The sequence below is a fragment of the Streptopelia decaocto genome, assembly GCF_964273445.1.
Source record: "Streptopelia decaocto genome assembly, chromosome: 1".
In the NCBI taxonomy this organism is placed as follows: Eukaryota; Metazoa; Chordata; class Aves; order Columbiformes; family Columbidae; genus Streptopelia; species Streptopelia decaocto.
Genome location: NC_138663.1, coordinates 192,472,005 through 192,493,418, shown reverse-complemented (window position 1 = coordinate 192,493,418; position 21,414 = coordinate 192,472,005). Strand labels below are relative to the sequence as shown.

The following is a 21,414-nucleotide window of genomic DNA, read 5'->3' as shown; positions in this document are numbered from 1 at the left end:
CAAATTCCCCAGCCTTTTATGTTTCTCGCATGGAGAAAGAGACAGTATTAGCTGTCCTTGCTCACCAGATTGCCAATTTGCAGAGATTACATAGCTCACCACTCCCAAGTGGGACATGCAAATGATTTCTCTTTTTTACCCTGCCTCTGTTTAGTTGCAAAACTGATAGGAACTTTATTTTCTTGAAGACCTTTGCCTCCTCATTGAAACTGGTTGAAAAGCTAAAGAGGGACAGACAGGCAGGCAGCTAGTTGTACAATATAGTTGGATAACCTCTTTTCCCTAAGAAATGATGCTAAAAATATGAAACCATTCATAATGGAGAACTGGCAATCTGTAGGGCCAGAATGCAAAGTTCAGGTTAAAATCTGATGGATGATATGGCTTATTGTCAGCCTCCAGAGATGGGACATACTAAAGAGTGATGTTAATTGAATTACATTACTTCCAATGAAATATAACCTCTAATGGCTACTCAGTGTGATGATGCTTTAAAGCCTTGTCAACACTGGCAATCCTAGAGCCTATATTTCAGCAACTGTCAGCTCTCATAGAAACACTGAGATAAGCAGGCCTCAGAGCTGATTTTTGTGTAGAATTGGCTGGACATTTTTAAGTGACAGTGTTTTGCTTTTGGTCAAAAAAATGCAATTAACTGAAAATGAAATACTCTGATAGCAATAAACGTTGCAATGTGAACCAGAAGCAAGGCACAATCCAGCACAGAATTATCTTTCTGTCAAGAGACAAGACCAGTTTAGCCAAAGTTAGTTTTGAGACTGATAAGTCATAGACCGAGGTTCAAGATTTTCACCTGAATTAAGTGGAACGATCACCTGAATTGAATGGTTCTGTAGCACCAGCAAGTTGTCCTTGTGCTGCCTGTGTTGGGAGGTGGGTTTCTCTGTCTTGGTTTCCTCACTAAGGGCTGTGAATAGCACCAGGTTTGTCATGGAACAGGTACTCTTACAAGGCTGTGGATGTGTTTCTAACGTGGGAAAACTGTTTTCCATGCAAAACTGAATAGCAACTTAATAAATATCTGGTCCTGCTCTATATCAGTGTTGTGGGTCTAAGCAGGTTTGTTTCTGTGGGCATTCAGTACTGCAGCACTTGACACTGCTGTAATAGATGCCCTGTGTCTATGACACTATCATATTTATATTCTAATTACTGCATGAAAAATATATTAGATGTGAATCAAATAAATGACCTAGAAGACTTCTATCCTTCTATATTTGTATTTGAAACATTTGGCACAGGAAGATTTTTCCCAGCATATTTGTGGTGCCACTGGAGATGGGACATATGGCAAAGCAGAGCAGCCAGGATGGGTGATCGCTGCCAGTTTTCATGAAAGGCAACAGTAAAGGCAGTTTCAGCATATTTTGATCCAGACATGTTCCTCTTGGCCTTCTCAAAGTGCTGCTTTCCTCTTAGATTAGCTGCCTGACAAACTCTTTCCAACTTGCCACCGCTACAGGAGGAAGTTCCTGCTGCATCTTCTGGTTAAAAGAGCACAGCTACTCTCATCCTGCTCTCAGGCAGCAATGTCTAACATAGGGTGGCTGTTCTCAAGTTCCTCTTTGTCTCATGGATTTATCCAGGGAAAGCTGAAGATATATGTGTGTAGTACTGTAGAGAAGCCAGTGGTAGCTACACAGCGATGACTTGGAGGCTGGTTGGTGACAGCAGCTTTCCCTCCTGCCTCGCTCTGTTCCTGCTCTCCCTTTACCTTGCCTTCCCCTTGCAGCCTGCAGCTATGACTCATCATGTTTCACAACAGCTACTGTGCTTGTCACTGGAGAGGAGGAAAAATCCAAACTACAGATAGGACCTGAAGGGTGTTAAGACAAGGCATGAAGACCTTTTTCCTTCCAAAGTGCCAAAGAGCTCTTGCCAACACCTCTGGCAAGAGTGTTAGCAAATGTGTTCTAGCTGTGCTCCTCATCGTGGAATGAGGGAGGTCTTTCTGATCAGTCCCATGACCTTCATGAGACTGTCTCCACCCTCACACTGCCCTGCACCGCTGCCTTTGGGAATATCAACAGTTGATATGCCCATAGCAGGCAACGGTGAACACCTACATCATGGGGTGCCTATTGTTTGCACTGCAGGCTGTCCTCTGAGGTGGTCCTATGCTAACTCCAGCACAGCAGGACCATGGGACACCCTTGCCTCGACTGCCCTCGCTGTCCTGGCCTCTGCTGCAGTAGAGAGCTGTGCTACATCCCACTGCTGGCATACCTGCCCCATTGATCTCCCATGGACATGGATCTGCCTCATTCCTCTTCTCAGACTACATATAAAGAAGATATTTTTTTTTATGATGAGGGTGGTGAGGCACTGGAACTTCTTGCTCAGAGAGGTTGTAGATGCCCCATTCCTGGAAACATTCAAGATCAGGTTGGGTGGGGCTTTGAGCTACCTAGTCTGGTGGAAGATGTCCCTGCCTATTGCAGGGGCGCTGTACTAGGTGGCCTTTAAATGTCACTTCCAACTCAAACTATTCTGTGATGTTATGGTTCTATGATTCTATGAAATGCTGGTGTCTCTATTGTTCCTTGTGTCCTTGGCAGGTGGCAAAAGGTAACTGAGGCTGGATGTTAAGGAGAAAAACTGAGAGCTGGAAGATCTGGAGCAACTACAAGGGGAGCTATGCAGGGAGGAAGAGGAAGGCAGGAAGGGAGGTGGTGGAGTTGTTGGGGAAGGTGTAGAGGGCTAGGAGTGCCTGGGAGGAGAGGGAAGGATAGAAAGAGAGAGGCTTCTTGTGCCCATGGAGCAGCTGGGACAGAGCTGAAGAGCCCAGATCTGGAGCCAAGGAGAGAGAATTCTCACCTCTGGGTTTCAGACTCACATGGTATGTGCAGCAAATTGAGATTCAGGATTGCTTATAATAGCATAATAAAGAGCTGTCCTTCAAAAAATTAACTGAAAACTTGTTTGTCCCAGTGTTTTGGGGACAGTAAACGTGTCTTTTGCTCCTAAAACTGCTGGGGAGAGGGTGGAGGAGGAGAGAGAAAGAGAGAGAGTAGTGTCCTTGAAGAAACATGTTTTCACAGTAAGTGTTCAGGGAGGTGACGATATGCCTCTTTATTGTCCTGGCAGGGCTGCACCTATGGTGTTTTGTGCTTTTGTTTGGGTCTCCGTAGTCCTGGAAGGACTATGCAGCTGCAAAGACAGGTGAACAGATTTTTTTTTGACAAAAAAGGGAATTTTTCGTAGTTTACTGAAGATTGCTTAGTGTAGGTAAGGTTTTGTTTTGCTGCATTCTAAAAATATCTTTTATGTTCCCGTGCAAATAAGGGAACTGTTCAGCCCTTCAGATGGTAGGTCAAGGTGCATGGAAACAACGTGATGAAAAACAACGTGAAGAAAAAAACAGGTTGAAGGTGCATGTTTGGAACAGCATTTGAGCCAAGTATATGGTTACTACAGATATCTAAGAATAAGACAGACAAATAAATTACCCTGCAGTATCATTCACACTTTCCGGTTAGTGTTAAACACTAACCTCTGATCTACAGCAATTCCGTGTGCTTCAGAATGATTGATTTTTTTTTTTTTTTTAATAATCTAGATTATCTGTCTGTCAGTGTACATGCAGGTGCCTGTGCCTGGAAACAGGATAGGTGCAGCGCACAACAATTTTTGGAGGGAGAATTAAATGCAATTTCCCTGAGTGAGGGTGCAGACTTCTGGGCTGGTAGCGGTCAAATCCCAGGAAAGACAATGGCTACGGCAGCAGGTTTAATGCCTTTCTGCTTGTGTGTAAAATAAAGTGCCTTTTTGGTAAATGGTACAAATAGTGCAGAGGCAGAGGGCAGCTCCTGGGGAAACTGGGTTGTGAGGAGTGGACAGGTTTTCCGCATGGGCAGCATTGCTCAGGAAAACCTGGCATTCCTGTGACCAAGAACCTGATGGTGTCTTTTAGCAATAACAGCCACTTGTGTCTTCCTGAGTAAATCCACCTTAAGCAGAAGAGTTACAAGAAGCAGGCCTGTAGTTAGTATGAGAGGGCAAACTTCGAGATCTGAAGAGGACCAGTTCAAAAAGGTGCTTATGGCTCTGAATATGAAAGAAACTTGAAACTTTGTCAGAGATGCAGAAATCCTGGGGAATTGCAGCAAGGGTGAAGCTGCCAGGAAGGATTTGGAGACTAATAGACTGTGGGTGCTTGGCAGAGGGTCTGTGAGGAATGGGAGATGGGCAGGTTGCAGAAAAGCTCATGTCGTAAGAGTTGTAGAAGGACAGGGATAAAATGGAAATTGCTGCAATAAAGCTGACAAGGGCCCTGAAACATATATTAAAATATAAGGCAAAAACTTTTTAACCTATATAAATGAAAAGGGAATGAGAGTCTTTACAAAGATGGAGTGTTCAGGCAGGAGTGGAAATGCGATGTAGTCTGAATGTGGCTGCTAACTGGGCTAGCCAGTAATTCTGATGGAGTCCTAGGGGTGGTAACATGGGGCTGGGGGATTCCCTTTCATGTGATGAACTAAGGGAGTAGGGGCAGCTGATGCCACTGCTAAGAGAAGTGGCTATTTTCCCTCCAACCATCCATCCTCTCCCTTGTGCTGGCACAAGCATTTCTATTACTACCCAGTGAACTGAAGCTGGGAACTGCAAGACAATCTGGCCAAGCAGAAGGGCCATCTTCAGCCCCAGTGGTTCCCTCCCAGGTCACAGCAAGATGTGGTGCAAAGCTGGGAGCAAGTCCGGTCAAGGAAGGGTTTGCTTTTCTCCAAGACAATGCAAGTGTTTGCCTGCCTGGAGTGTTTGTGGATCTCTGGCCACCTGGTTTGTGTTTGGCCAGGGGCAGGACCAGGGGAGCTGGAGGACTGTCAGTCTGACTTGGGTTGTGCTCAGGGTGTAGGGACACACTTTTAAATGAAAGAGTAGAGGAGGACCTCGAAGTACGCGCAAGATGAGTTCACTGAAGCTGGATAAATAGCTTCAGGCAAGCCTAGTGTTTTATTTTTGGTAGGATTTTCTTTTTCTAGAAAAGAGAAATACAGTTGTGCTAATCTGAAAGGCTGGTCTAGGTATGACCCATGGAATACAACAACTGCTACAGTGGGTAAAATGTGGACTTGTATGATGGTGAAAAAACTGAAGAGAAGACAGCAAGGAGGGTGTTGAAAAGTATTAGATTGGAGTGAAGCTGCTAGTGGAGTTTTTATGGATTGGTCCTTGGGCTGGTTTTATTCCCTGTTTTTATTAGGGACATTAAGCATCATGTCATAAAAAAGTAGTATTTTGTTATAAAAATTGTTGCATTGTTGGGAAGTATTTTCAGCAAAGAAGACAGCCTCACAGAAGTGACTTGGTGACCTAAAGTGCCCAAAATATTTGCATGTTTGGCTCAGGGAGAGCTCTATCAGTGCCACTGCATACAGCATTGGTAGGATCCAGTCTAAATGCAAAGTGCAGTTGGTCACTTGTGTTAAAGATGATGAATTGAGACTGAAACAGGTGCAGAAAGGGCTTGCTGGAATGATCAGAGGGGATGAAAAGGCTATCAAATGATAGAGTTTAAAGATCTTGGTTTATTTAGCTTGCAGAATGAAAACGGAGAGGGTACACTCTTGGTCTCTGTAAGTACGTGGACGTTTAACACCAAAGAGAGAAAAAAAGTTATTGAAATAGAGGACAAATAGCTTAGGCTGGATAATGAGGTCATGAGGAAGTGAGTTTTTAAGCTGGGCTGAGAAATTTTTGCAGGAAGATGGGAGATGAAGCATAAATGCTTTCTCTCTGCCCTGAACAGCAGGAAACAGCTTCATAAGTGTGGACATTTTCTTTGTGGAATGTGTAGGTCTGAGAAAAGCCCTGAAACTTTAGTTACTTGAGAAGATTTGTCTATGGCCTCATTTGCTTCACCTTTGCAGACAGCTGCTCTCTGAATTCGGATGGGCAGCCTTGCTGAAAGCCGGGTACTGTCAAATGGTGTTCCTCACAGGTACCAGCACTGGCAATGAGAGCAGAATCTGTAGCCTGCTCAGCAAGGTATGAACGACTCTGTAGAAAGTAAAGGTCTTTTGAGATGTGGGTACTGGTGTAGGAAGAACTGATAGGTGAATCCATATGCTTAACATTCTTGCTCTACAAGAAAGTGCAGCTATTGTGGTTCTTCTTAAACTAAGGCTTCGGTCTGTTTTTTAAAACAGAATTTCACAGATTATAACACCTGTCATCAAAGAGGGACACCTGCTAATAGTGTCCTGTGGGATAGACACTACACTTCTCCTCAGGTCTTTGATTTTCCTCAGAGGAATTCATTCCAGGTGCTTACTAGGTCTGAGGATAATTTTATGTGAGAGAAAACTCTCAGTGATCTCCTTGCCTTGGTCTGCAATTCTGTGTTCAACTTGGATTCTCACTACATGCCTGGGACAGGAAAGTATGAGAATATCTCCCACATAAATGATATATATGTATGGGGATGTGTGTGTAAAGCAAGATGGTACTCAAACCTTCATTTAATGATCTGCTTTCCCCTAACTAAAGATATCTAGAATTTTGTATTTTTACAAAAATAGGAGATTAGAGGTGCTGCTTCAGGGGGAAACCAAGGTGATCTTGCATCTTGCAGAAAACTCTTTCCAGAAAGGGCAGTCCTGGTACCGTGCCTCCGCTGCGTGCTTCTGCTTTCTTCTTTGCTCCGACATCAGCACTCATCTGACTTGACACGAGGCTAATTTGGGGATATAAAACCACAGAAGAAAGCTTGCTTTTTTTGGTTGCTTCTCTGCCAGTTTAGCTCTCTGAACTGGCTTGTTGCCTGTTTGGGCAAGCACTAGCGCTCAGAGGGGGAATCACCTGCAGTGTGGGATGGAGAGGGGCTGAGTATTGCACCGTTGACAGCAGGTAGTTGTTAAAGTGGCTGAACTGCATTGCAAACTCAAATCCTACCCAGCGAGCAAGTGTGGGGCATATTCAGTTTGAACGTCTTCAGATTCACACATTTGCAGTTGTGTAGCTCCCCAGTCGCTGCAGCCTGGAACATTTCTGGAACCAGCCGTGTTAACAATACAGAGGTGTGAAAAGGTTCAGTGTCTTTTAGTTGATCTGAGAATACCATGTTGAAGTGACAAGCTAAAAGAGTATCATCAGCAGTGTCATATTGAGAGATGTTTGGGGATTATTCATGGCATCAGACAAAGATCTGATGTGCTCTGTTTCTGACTCAGGAGCCAGTGGGATGTGAACATGGCACTCTTTCTCACTTTACCATTCATCATTTTCAAAGCTGGAGTAGAAAAAGTCTGCCCTGTGGAACCTTCTTGTCTAGGTTGAGGTTTGCTTTGCAATTTGAATGTGCTCAGGCTGATTTGGTGATGTGCAGTAATGCAGTTCATTTGTGTCACATTCAAAAAGCTTGAGAAATAAAACTTGTTACAGTGCAAATCCATTTCCCCCCCTTTTGTTAAGCCCTTTGGTTTCTTTTTCCTTCCTTTTATAAATGCAGACCTCTGGTGTTACTTCTGGTTTGAAGATCAGATTTTATATTAGTGTTCCACAGCTGCTGCTGAGGAAAAACTTGGCTTCTGGTGTGGATACTGCATGCTTTTGAGGTCTGGCCCAGGCTGTGCATCTTTAATCTGCTAAACTTTACTCTTCAAATTTAACGCAATTATGGAGGCAACTGTGACTCAGGAGAAATTTTGACTTGATTCTATTACGGTTGAAATGCCATTGACTTCAATGGAATCAGGATTAGACCTGCTCCTGTAAAACCACCAATTAATTTTATGGTTGTGTCAGCAGACCCTGATCAAGATAAGAGCTCTACTGTATTCATCATTTTAAAAACCTAAATCTTGACAGGGCTCCTGCCTGTGAAAGTCTGCAATCTAAAGACAGTCTTTTAACATGTAAATGTTTATTGCTTTTGCATAGCAAGGGAGATTTTGGCCTGCTGATGCCTTTGTTAGGATAGCACCTAGTGTATAATCTGGACTCAGAACAGGGAACTTATTGGGGAAGACTTCAGAAAAATCCTTTGAGTCATTTTAGAATACACAAATAATATAAAGTTTAATCAAAATCATCAGGTTTTTATTTCTCTATACCTTAAAAATCTGAATTCTTTGTAAGGTCCGTGTGCTGCTGGTATCTGGTAGACCAACTGCCTGGTCTGGGAGCTTTCAATCACCAGTTCTGTTGAAGTTGTTATTGTATATCTATTTTTTTTTTTTTCCAGACAGATTGACAACTTCTTTCATCAAAGCTGAAATTAACTGCATGGCTAAAGTTTGACCCATTGAAAGACAGGTCCACCGATGCATATGTGTGTGAGGAGTAGGGGGCTTGTGGAGGAGCAGTGCCACCCAACTTTCTCCAGCTTTTTCCAAAGGCTGGATCAGCTGTATCGCTGAGAACCTAAGTCAGGGCATGGCAACACCAAAGATATGTGGATTTTCTGAGAAATGTTAGAGGAATCTTTTTTTGTTCTGCTCAGAAAGTGAAATACTATAAATTTTGTATCTAGATCCATGATTTTGTGGTGGGATTACCTTTGGGAAAAAATAATGCGGGAAGTGTCCAAAGAGTTGTCTCTGGAGAGACTACTTATGAGCAATGTTTGCCAATGGAGGAGCACTGCTGTCTAAAAGGGCAAACATGACATCTTTTCTTCTGCAGCAGCTCTTTGAAATGCTGGCCTTCCTTTGTGTCAAAAAAAAAAGGTGGGAGCTTAAAAGGCCTCACTTTTAAACAACTTAAACTGCATATGCAATCCAGTCCTGCTGCATAAGGATCTTAGGGTATCAATCCTTTGCTGTACTGCCCACCAAAGCACTGTACATTTTAAAATCTCTCTGACAAATTTATTGGTTTTCAAAACTGCTGCAGATATTGGGCATTTCAGTGAAGAGGACTGGATCTTTCCAACATGCAATAGCCTGTGCTGCTTTGTTTGTTTGATGACCCTCATCTAGAATGACAATGGGATCAGTAATGTCCCTGTCCTCTGAGCTAGGACCTAGCAGGTAGCTTTACATAAAATCAATAACAAAATATAGAGACAGACTTTTGTTCATCATTCCTTGACCAAATCATCTTGCTGAATGAATAAAACATAAGGTACTTTTATAGTGTACATTATTATCACTGCCTTGTATTATAATTATTTGTCCCTGTGGCAAAGTGTTTTCTGAAGGGCCCTGAGCATTCTGTTATTTTTAGGATGACACCTTGTAGCTGAGGGATAAGGTGTTTCTCTAATGATGGATAAATCCAGTTGGGGAGATACTCACTGAGCGTGTAGATTGAGTACTTTTTATCACTCACTTTACAATGTCTTTGAGCGTGTAAGTTTAGCTGCTCCCGCAAAAGGCAGCACTTTCTGCTGAAGGAGGGCTTTCTTTCATTTAACCCAGCATTCTGTGCTCAGAGAACCACAAAACAAAGTAAAAAATACTGACAAAACACTTTGATGCTCTGCTTCATCTTAGTTGTATTTAAGGAAGGCATGTTTTATTGAAAAATCTCTATTTGGTTAAAAGCTTAACTAGTATTTCAGGCTAAAGAGTGTGTGTAGCTGTAAAATAACAGCCCTCGTTTGACATACATGTTGTCTTTTGATAGAAGAGAATTTGTGGAGTGGGGAGCCGGGGTAGGTCAAGTTACAGCTTTCAGTAAATCTGAACGTGCCTGAAATGGTTCTTTCAGTGTCTTAAAGTATTTGTTGCCTTTTTATTGTTGCAAGCCTGATCCAAGTCCCATTTAAGCTGATGGGAACTTCTCTCCTGTCTTCTTTAAAAATTGGCTCTGGCCCCTGTATCAGATTGCATACCACCTTGCTTTCTGATTCTTGGAAGGGTTCAGCCAAGCGTTATGAATTAGATGCTTAGATAACATTGATGACTGCAGTTCTTGATTGTGCCAGGGAAACCAAAAATAAAATGCAGGTCAGAAATGTGACTAGTTAATGGCACATAGTGTGGGCCTGGCCCTGCTGGTGCAGAAGGGAGGGGAACACACCCACTTTTTTGTTTTTTAAGAGTTGACTTTTTACTGGTCCTGCTTCGTTGTGCTGTGGAGAAGGAAGCTCTTCAGATTCCGAAGAAATGGTGCTGTGACAGCTTACGAGGCTTGAGGTCTGTCTCTGGAGCTTTGTCATGGCTTCCAGCAGCAGCATGAGCAGACCCTGGGTGTTTAGGTGAAAATGGGTTTTCATCTAATGCACTTGGCAGATCTAAATCAAACCTATATGACCATAAGCATGGCTGCTGGTAGGCAGCCTGTGCTGGCAGATGCAAGCTTGGGCACAGTGGGGTTGCTCTTCCTACAATGATTTCATGTTCAGGGAGGGCATGCTTGAAGCTTGACAGATGCTGCAAACTTGAAATCTCAAAGGACTGGATATCAGTAAAACCGAGAGCTGCGGATTTGGCAGTGGCAAAAATGGACGTAAGCCTAATTGGCATCTCATCCTCCTGCAGCTCATGTCAGAAGAGCTCTGTAAACAACCCTGGGCCAGCAGAGTGCTGGGTCCCAGTCTGGTCTGTCCAGAGGAGAGTGTGGAGAGCAAGGGAGTGGGAAAAGAGGGGCAATGGGGCAAAGGGGAGAAGCAATGGAATCCCTGCTGCACTGACAGTCTCATGGGATTTTATTGTTGATGTTGGAGTTGATTTGCTTTGTTCAGGAAGCTCTGCTTTTCTGTTGCCTTCATCAGGACATGGAAGCATCACGGTGTCTATATCTGGGTGGCTATTGTGGCTTTTGATGATAATGCTCCCAAGGTGACCAGGTTCAACTGGGTCTTGGGAACTTTACAAGCTTTTTTTATGAAATATATTAATCTTTAAGCACTCTTATAACTGTTCCGTGGCAGTGGTACGGAACAGTAACACTTTTTATTTTTATATTTTTTTTAGTAAGTAGGGATTTATGTATAATATAAACTTCATATTAATTAATTAGAAGTTTAAGAGGATAAACTAAGATTAATAGTCCATCTCTGTGAAAGTATAAAGTGACCTCAGGTAGGTAGAATGCAATTGCCCAACTGCAGTTTTGCCAAACACCTTGCCTAATTCACTCATATTATAAAAAGTACCATGGAAAATGAAATGCATGTGAGGGGCAGCGTGGGTGCCTGGCTATTCGTTTGGTCTCTCTTCTGGCCCAGCAGGGTTTCCTGCTGTCTTTCAGAAGTGCTTGTGGAGCAGCACTGACACAAACACAGAAAAACAGTCAGCTAGTCCTTTTCAGACCTTTTTTCTCCTTTTTTTCTTTGTCTTTTTTTTTTTTTTTTTTTTTTTACCCTCCATGTTTTGTCAAACGATTATGTAAAGCATTCTGAAACAAACACTACTTGGAGAAACTGTCCAAGGAAAACTTGGTGACACTCAGCAAGTCAGACACTGAGTGCAGGGCTCACCTGGTACTGCTGTCTGACTTGGAAAGGAACATGCTGCTGCTTGGCCCCCGGTGTTTGGCTGCACATTGTGGCGGGAGGTTGTGCTCCCAGCCAGAGACTTACAGGCTTAGCATGGGAGATCAGACAACACCACAGCAAATGCTGAACTACACCTTTATTTATGACAACTCTTGATGAGTGTTAATTATTAGCTGAACATAGCATGTTCTAGAGGCTGTTTGCATTACAGCATGGGAAGGGCCAACTGTGTGTAAAATGTGTGTATCTGTAGGCAAAACAGCAAAGAAAACCACTTTGGAAGAGAATAGAAGGGTTTTTTGTTGATTTCTCCTCACCACATATGCAGTTTTTATTAACGTCATATAGCCATAATGCATGAATTTATTTAAGAGACTAAATATTTAAACATTATTTTATTAAGACAGTGTGGATTAACATGGCAATAACATGGAGCAGGTGTGTAGGAAGTGCTGACTATATCAAATATACTTCTTGTTAATAGTTGTTTGGACTTCTGGATTAGGTGTTTTCTTGTGAAGTGTCTCTACTGAGTTAGTGTAGCAGTTGCAAAAGGGAAAACTATATATGGCATAAAAAAGAGTAGTTTGCTAGACATGAAATGTGTTTGTTATGATTTTAGGAATGATGGTCTGAAGAGGTTTCCTTTGTCAGGTTACAAAATAAAATGGAGTTTTAGCTCTGTAAAGTTATTTGAAAGAAAAAAAGAATATTGATTTGTTTTATACAGGACCCCATACTATGCTTTCAATTGCTAAGCAACATAATTTTTTTACCATTCCTTAGAGACATTAAACCATTCTCTGGACAGTATACATATGTTTGCTAAATATCCAATTAGCTGCTTCACAAGCATATCTATTTTTAAACAAGCTGGCAAATCTTTTGTTTTGATGGCGGTAGCTATTAATTTGCAATCTCACTTTTAATCAATCTACCTGGAAATAAGATAACATAATTATTTTTCTTTCTGGTTAGATGATGGGTAATGTAGGAAGGTAAAGGGATTCTGGCATTGCTAACAGTGACCAGGCATTAGCAGACTTCTGAATTAAATCTGCCTTGGGTTTCTGCCCTTGTGATATGTGCATCTTTGCACAAGTCAATTATTTGAATGTTGAGTTAAGTAACGGGTTAAAAATACCCAGGTAAAGTGTGGAAATGTAGTAAAATAAGAATCAGTCACTAATGTAGTGGAATACTCTATGAACAGTCCTCAGAGAAAATATGTGCTATGTTGTGAAACATCAGATTTATATAATTTTGAGGTGACCTCCTTGTTTGTCTCCTAAATTAAGTGATTTGATCAAGCCAGGAATGCTGGTTACTTTCCACAGCTGTTCCAGTTGGGTATGCTTGGTATTTGTGTCAGCCTTCGACAAAGATGTCTAGTGACATTAAGTGTGGTGAAAGGAAATACTGGCACTGGAAAATGACAGAGAAGTCAGTTGCTAGAATAAAAGTATGCAAAACTTGCTGTATTCTAGGGCTAAATCTTGCTTTTCAACTGTGTGTACAGGGACTTCGTGAAAGTCATAGTCAGAAGGGGAAATGCAAGCTGCCTGTGATCAGGAAACACCATCTCCTTCCTGTACTGGGAGAATTTGCTTTCAGTAAGGCTTCCCATCCTAGAACTGGTGAAGCAAGAAGGTGCTTGTTGGCAGGATGGACCAGCCTCACCCATGTATTATGCTCATTTCTGGCTTGAATAAAGGCATGTGTGCACAAAACATGAGTGTAAGCTAGTCTTAAGTAGTATTGTGGTAGTACATGGTTTAGTGGTGGACTTGGCAGTGTTAGGTTAATGGTTGGACTCAATGGTCTTAAAGGTCTTTTCCAACCTAGATGATTCTATGATTTTACATAGATGACTATTGGTCATTATTGGTTTCTGTCTGTTGTGGTACTAGATAAACCGTTATCATAAGGATCTTCCAGGGCATGGGAAAAAGGGTGTTCTGAGATTTTGGTCTCTGCATTATTTACAGGGCCTGAACCAACACTGATTTACTCCAGTGGTCTGTGACTACAACCAGAATTTCTAGGTTGCCTAGAAGGAAATGGTTTGATGAATTTATAAAGAAATAATTTCACTTCTCTGAAAGTGTGATTGTTAGTGTCCCTGCATATCTGAACCTGCATCCTGATTGCTCTGTGTGCTGGTTTGACTGAAAATGAGTTAATTTTCTTCATGCAGTTAGAAACCTTTCTTTTTCATAGCTAGCACGGTCATTATTTGGACTTAGTTTGAGAACAAGAGATAATACCCAGGACAGAGTTAAGAGAGCCAAGGACTTTCTGAGTGCTGTGCCCACTGGTGTGAGACATCAAGCAAGGGGGGCATGGATGGGGCAGAGCTTGACAGACATCCAGACTGATCAATAAGAGTATTCCAATCCCGTTAGCGTCATACTTCATATTTAAGAAGAGTCGGGACCTTCCAGTCTCCCTCTCGCTTCTTCACCTTCTTTGCTCTTTTTATTGGAGGTGTGGGGAGTTCTGTTTGGCACGTTTAGTTTGGCCTTTTGCTGTTTTGTAGAGGCCTCTGGGCCTTTCCGCCTTTTTTCCTTTTTTCTCTCTTTGGGATCAGCTGTTCAGGACCAGGTGCTGTTTCCTGGGACTGACTTCTTGGTGTGGACAGAGTTTGTGAGGAATTGCATTGAGTATCTTTTATTTTATATTCTATTTCTATCATATATATATTTACTAGTAGTGTATTAGTATTTTGTTATTTTATTAAACTGTGTTTATCTCAATCCAAGTTTCTCCCTTTCCTTTTGATTCTCTCCCCTATTTGTGGGTTGGGGAGGGAAGTGAGTGAGCGGCTGTCGTGGTTGTGTTGCTCACTTGGGTTAAACCACAACACTGTGTCAAGCTCATGTTGAAGTATTTGCCCCACTGTCTATACATGAATTTCTGAGAATTTTGATGACGGACAAAAGAGGTGTAGTTGTGCTGTAAGAGGGTGAAAAGCAAAACCAGGATAAGCTTGTAAAATTAAGATTGAATTTGTAAGCTTGAAATCCACTGAACTCATCCAGAGTGCAGTACAATGCAAAACCCCTTATTCAAGGTCTGCTAGTTAAGTGTTCCTCAGCACTGTCATGATGCATCAAACCTGTCAGATAAAAAGAGGCTATTTTAAAATTTCTCCTTCAGGGCATGGGGAAGTTCTGTTCTTGCAAAGATAGAAATTTATGATGATACTAAAAAAATGCAGATGAAGTGAATAATTAATGAATTCAAGACAGGACTGAAATATCTTCCTAAAATGTTGCTATTTTTAGCAGGGAGTGCTTCTGCAGTGCTTGTCATGTGACCCTATTGCCTTCTGAGAGCAGGAAAACAATATGAATTAGTTTCTCTTTCCCCATGGACCTATAGGCCTAGCATATAGCATCTTAGCATCTGCTTCTGCCTTAAAGCAAACAAAGTGATTTTAAACCTCATGCAAAATAAAACACTAATGAAAGCTGTACTTAAAGACAATCTTTATAGCAGCTGAATAGTTTTTTAATAGTTTGTATGCTGAGGCTGTACAGGAGACTACTGCAATGTGTCTAACCTTCAGCTGCTGCTGCAATCCAGTAATACTCACTGCTGCTGCAGCTTCTAGCTCTCAAGGGACATAGAGGCAATTATCAAAAGGAGGTTGCAGGATCTGGCCCAGAGATAAAGATTTAGTGTAAACACATTTGTGCTTCTTTTCCCTGTAACCAGTATGGAGTGTTGTTGTGTTTGAGATACTTCGCACATTAAAAATATTACGGTCAGAAGCGCCTCTAAAATAAATTGCTACTTACAGCCAGCCTGCGCACGTGCTGATGCTTCTGCATGTGATGCTCAGCTGGACCCGAAGGGAGGGAAGTCCACTGGTCAAACCACAGGAGAGGGTGAAAGGGATGGGATTGTCGTCTTCTTCTCAGCCACAGGCTCTTTCTGTGACTGCGCAAGCTGCAGACACTTGGGTCCACACAGGGACGTGGGTGCTGACATAGTGTATACTCAAGAGTTTAACATCCGAAACCTGGTCCTCTTGGGGGTTTACCGGTCCTGAGGGGTGATGAGGTTCCCAGTGCCCATCCAAGGAAAAGTCAGGAGCTGCTTTCTTGCTGCCTTTCTGCTCTACTGGAGTTATGACAGGTTGAATTGAGAATAAACCTCCAAATCCCAAACCTTTAGACACTGAGGAGGACCTTGGCTTTGCAGCCCAGGACCCCATTTGCAGGGGTGCAGAGGGCTGCCAGCCTGCTCTCCCCACCTGTGCAGAGGTTGCTCTCCCCACGTGAGATGGTTCCTGGGTGATTCCTGTAAGGTGTGTAGGGTCCCCAGCCCTGGTGGGCTGCAGAGCTCTGCCCCGGGAGCAGCGTGCTTGCTATGCAAAGCAGCAGTGAAACATCTGGGCTGACACAAGATGCTTTGGGAAAGGGTTGTGAGCTGAGGTCCTGAGCAGCAGAGGTGGCTCCAAAGGCACCTGCAGCTCCAGGGCAAGCTGCAAGCTTCAATGGTGGTGATTTTTGGGAAGCTCCTGTATTAAGCCATAGATGGTCGCTTCTTGGGGGCACTGGAGTTTGAGCTGAGGTTCCTTAGTTGTGTTCAGACTTAGGCGCCATGAATGCTTTGCTGCATCTGGGCCTTGGTCTCTGCTTCTCTTTTCTGTGTATCTGTCTAAAAGGACTGTTTCAAGATTTAATGTTTGTGAAACACATCCACAGAGTGCATTGTATGGATCTTTGTAAGAATTAGAAGTTGATCCTCAGCTGCAAGCTGAGTTCGGTTGATGTGAGTGCTATTCACATGAGAACTCTGGTTATCAAAAAAAAATCTATTAAATTACCATTATTATTTTTTTGTGCCAGTTGAAAAGACTATTTCCAGGCTTATATTTTCCCATTTTTCTGTCAGGTCTCCCATGCTAGATCTCACCACCTTTTTTCCAGTCTTCTTGCTCAGTCACTTGTGTGAGTCCTTCCTAAAATGAATCTGATTATCAGGTGGCTACTTTTTAAGCAAACCCCCATCTATGTAGACCAAAAGTATGCAGAAGGGTACACAAAGACTGAATAAGTCAGTGAACTGAAAGTCATGGGAGTCTGTGGCAGGGGTTTCTGATTAATGGTTGATGTCTTCAGGAGGTCCTGTCAGTAGGGCAACACACAAGGACAATCCTAGTAAAGCAAGCCTAAAGGAGTTTTCCTTGCCTAACTTCAACTTGGCACGAGGGGTTCGTGCTCCTGGTTGAAGCTCTCTTGGGTTGTAGTTCTGTGATACAAATAATAAACGACACTAAAGGCAGTAAATTCTATCTCTTTAAATTAATGAAATGCATTGAGTTTACCATGCAATGAAAGGACATAAAGATTTTAAGGCCCTAAATCGTATTACAGCCCTGCAAACCAGTTTTGTTTGTTTATGTCTGTTTGTTTGAATGCCTGCACTCGTGATTGAAGTAATTAGTTATACACTTCCAGTAATGTCTTGTGAGCTGCTTGGGAATGATGAGAGATTAAAATATCTATTTTCAGTTTCGTTGTTGCTGTTTTGATATGGGCAATGAAGCTTTTGCAGAACCAGTTTGGTTTCACATAGAGTTGACCAGCCTTGTGACTGCTTAATGAAATACTCAGCAATACAGCTTTTCTTAGCTAAAACTGGGAATATTGAAATAGTTCATTTTGTGAATTGAGCAGGGAGGTACTGATTTCAAGCCATGAAAATAGTAATCCTTGAACAAACAGCTTATTTTTGTGGCGATCTATCTTCTTACTGCTTTTTCTTTTCTTTCCATAGGAAAAATTAACCCAGGAGTGTGTATTCAGAGAGCAGTTTGAAGAAAACTGGTATAACACATATTCATCAAATCTATATAAACACGTGGACACTGGAAGACGATACTACGTTGCATTAAATAAAGATGGGACTCCAAGAGAAGGGACTAGGACTAAACGGCATCAAAAATTTACACATTTTTTACCTAGACCAGTGGACCCTGAGAAAGTACCGGAACTATATAAGGATATTTTAAGCCAAAGTTGACAAAGACAATTCCTTCACTTGAGCCCTTAAAAAGTAACCACTATAAAGGTTTAATGCGGTGGGTTCTTATTGATTAGCTGTGTCATCACATCAGCTCCACTGTTGCCAAACTTTGTCGCATGCATAATGTATGATGGAGGCTTGGATGGAACATGCTGATTTTGTCCTGCACTTAAAGGTTTGTCCTCCTGGAGGAGAGCCTATGCCCACTCGCTTGATTTAGTACGAGAGGGAGCGTGAGAGAGTGAGTGCGAGAGAGAGAGAGAAAGGGAGAGGATGAATGGGAGTGAGAGCGCGAGAGAGAGGAGCCACTGGGAGGAGGAGGAAGAGGAGGAAGGCCTGATGCATGCTGGGAAATAGACACGCTTTTAAATTTTTGATCAGTTGTACTTCGTCATGTATCAGCATAGCTGCCATACTTTGATTCATCAGGATTTTTGGCTGGTGGCCTGCTCAAGTGTACGCTGCATTTACAAAGGCATGGAGGGTGCAGTCTTACTTAAACAAGAGACTTTTCAGTTAATCGCTCTCTGGGTCTCACCCCACTGAGTTTAAAGCAAAGACCTCTTAGTAAAAAAAATAAAAATAAAAAGTTAAATTTATTTATAGAAATTCCAAAGGCAACATTTTATTTATTTTATATATTTATTTATTATATAGAGTTTATTTTTAATGAAATATGTACAGGCCAGATAGGCATTTTGGAAGCTTTAGGCTCTGTAAGCATTAAGATGGCAAAGGCCACTGTGAACCTGTGGTAAATTCATGCAAGTAAATATAAAGGTGCATGGATAAAAAAAAAAACAACAAACAATAAAAAGGTAATAATAATAATAAATTCTAGTGACCCTCATGTACTGAAGGAGACAATCTCTTTTGTGCCCATATTATTGTACAAATATGCACACCACTCATGACACTGAGTCCTCACTCTTCTGACTGCTTGTTTCATAGCTTACCCCCAGAGGATTAAAGAGAAAACTGGGTCTTCAACTTTATGTGTCTGTAATATTTCCTCTCTGATAAAGTGACTTCTTACATCATTGTAAACTTCACAGCTGTGGAAAATATAGGGGCTGGAATATACACTTGTTAAAATCTATTGCAGATTATACCAAAGCTGAAGGATAAATATGCTTTCTTTTATTTTTTTTTTTTTTCCTAAAGCAGAATGTCAGAAACAACATAAGTAATATCAACAGTTGTACTAGTTTTGAGATTCTACAAATAGCACGTAATGGCTTTAGAGGGCAAGAACCAGGTTAACAGGATCACTCTTGTAAACATGTTTATTTGTGCACTTGACTATCTACTACAAAATTATACAAGTTCCATAGGGGCCATTGTAACATCTTTTATGGAAAATTGCTTTCAGTGTGAACTGTCATAGTACATGATATTAGCACACTTCCTAAAGTTAAACTTGCAAAATGAAACTAATAAATCTCTATCAATAATGACAATGAGGGGGACAGTATTAGACTTTTTTTTTTTCCTAAAGTATGTTCAAATATTCATGAACTGTAAGCTGACATTATGTAATATTTAAGGGATTGTAGTATTTTATGTTAAGCACAGATACATGTTGATTAGCAGTTACTGTTTGGGAATTAACATTTAGGAAGAGGCATTTTCCCCCTAGCACCCTGTAGGAAAAAAAAAAAAAAGAGAAAAGCCATGTAAGGTGCATATGACAAATGAATTTTGTATTTGTTGTATCCATTAGGATTTTAATCTGGTGCCATTAAATTGAATGTAACCTTTGCCATTGGGTGTGTCAGGAGTGTGGCTGGTCCTGACCCCCTGGCTGTCCACAGAGGCATGGAGGCTGAGCAGAAACATACTTTGGAGGAGCTATACATAAGTTTTTAGCCTATTTGTAATTCAGTAATTTTTTCCCTAAGGCACTCTTGTCCAGATGTTATATATTATTTGAATTGTAATTTTGTTCTGCGATGACCCCTGGCTTGGTGTCTTGAATAAACGTGACCTTTCTGTACTCAAACAGGTAGGAGGGCCCATGTCTCAACCAGCAATATCAGTAATCTTAAAATGTGCATTTAATTACAATTGTTTATGAATGATAAAGATACGTAAATTATGTTAGTTGATTTGTAGGATGCAGTTAGTCATACTTTTCTAGGGACTGTTATTGCCTGGGAATTTACAGCCTTTGACTGCAGCCCATGAGTTTGTTTTTAACCCTTCGGAGCTGCTAAGACCTGCAGGTAGTTTGGCTCCTATGGGACAACCAGGTGCTGAATCATTTGTCCAGGCAGTGCAAAGCTGTGCTGGAACACAGGAGAAGAAATAAGCTTATGGAGAGGATTAGAGTTCATTGCTCGGTGTTAAACAGATCAATCCTACCGCAAGGAAGGGAGGTTGCAACTCTGCTTTTTCAGTAAATCTGACATATACCAGGAAATTAATCATAAAGGTTAAAAATACTATGAGTTGAGGCCACAGTATGAGGCCATGGTTTGAGTCTTAATGTTAAATCGACTTGGATTTTTAGTTATAGGCAATTCATTACTACTAGTTAACATGTTTTATTTAATTTATTTTTTTTTTAATTTTTCTAAAGAAAGGATTAAACACAAGAAAAATGTTATGAGTTTATGGCAGTCCATATAAATAAACTGTAACCGATTTACTCGAATAACCCATAATGGTGTGTAAATACTGACTTTATGTAAATATAGAAACATGTAATTTAACATAGGCATTATTGCAAGACTGGATGGTCCAGGAGCTGGCAGTTTGCCACTCCCTGCAGGTTCACCGGGTCAAATTTGCCCTGTTTCGGGTAGTGAACAACAGGTTCTGTTCAGTCACTTGTGCAAAATGAGTTATTTCTGTTTGTTTTCTGGCGGGGATGGGCAAAACCATCATCACCTGGGTGCTGCTGAGCTCCTTTGCCAAGGTGGGAAGGGGTATGGATGCCCTCCCGCTCCTTATGTGGTCTTGCTAAAGCAGGGCTGGAGACAGCTGACATGGCAAAGCGAGGAGGCTCCTGTGCTGCTCCTCCTGTGCTGTGGACAAACAGAAGTCCTCATTTTCTAGTGCTGTCCATCTGGCACCTCTCCCGAGTGCTAAAATTCACTTGAAGAAAAATCTGAGGGAAAAACAAAAGAACAATTGGTGTTATTTACTTGATATTCTGTAATGGTGTGTAAATACATACAGAATTATGTAATTTGTATAAATACATTGCTACAGAATTTTGAAAATTGGTATTATTTGCTTGATGTCCCTTCAGAACATTTTCTTACAACCACGTACATGTGTAATAATGGGATTGCAAAAAAAGATATCTTTTCTTATTCCTAGCGAGGGTATAAGAAAATTCCAGGAAGACCAAAATCATCAATATTTTCTATGTCTTCTTGCTAAATTGGAAAAAAGCAGGGGGCTATCTCTTTGTCAAGAATTGCATTAGCTTTTCACCTGAAGCAGATCCGTCTGGGCAAGCAACATGGGCAAAAAGGTGACGGAGATCCAGAGCAATGTTACTGTACAGGCTGGTTTTGAGCCGCATCGAGTAACGTATCAGGCAGTGCTCCCAAACTTAAGTGAGATGGATGAAACCTGGCAGAGCTGGGCAGTGCAGAGAATGGAAAGAGAAAAATCAGAGGAAAAATGTCTTAAATTGTCACCAACCAGTGCAGAACATAAACTGCCTTCCAACTGGAAGGGAAAAAACGCTTTTCATAAATGACTGGGTGTACCATGTGGAGGCTGGAGATGGGACTCTCTGATTTGAAAAGTCAAGCATTGCTATTGTCCTCCCAGAAAAAGATAATAAGCATACAAATAGGAGGGAGATGAAGAGACTGCTTCTAAGGCAGTTTCAAAGTTTCTTTGGAAACAGAATATGGCAGGAGGTAAGAGAAGATGCAGCATGTCTCTCAGAATCCCTTGCATCATCTTCCTAGCTTACACTCTGCTCTTCATACTCTCATATCAAG

At 41.6% G+C, this 21,414-nt stretch overlaps 1 protein-coding gene across 1 annotated transcript in view; it reads left to right on the top strand.

The window, feature by feature from the left end:
* The window catches only part of FGF9 (fibroblast growth factor 9), a 30,556-nt gene extending 9,980 nt beyond the window's left edge, over nucleotides 1–20,576 (top strand). The window contains exon 4 of the mRNA XM_082076067.1: nucleotides 17,201–20,576. Within this exon, the coding sequence (XP_081932193.1) occupies nucleotides 17,201–17,446 (246 nt within the window). The 3' untranslated portion in view covers nucleotides 17,447–20,576. The remainder of the gene's footprint in view (nucleotides 1–17,200) is intronic.
* Nucleotides 20,577–21,414: the final 838 nt, after the last annotated feature.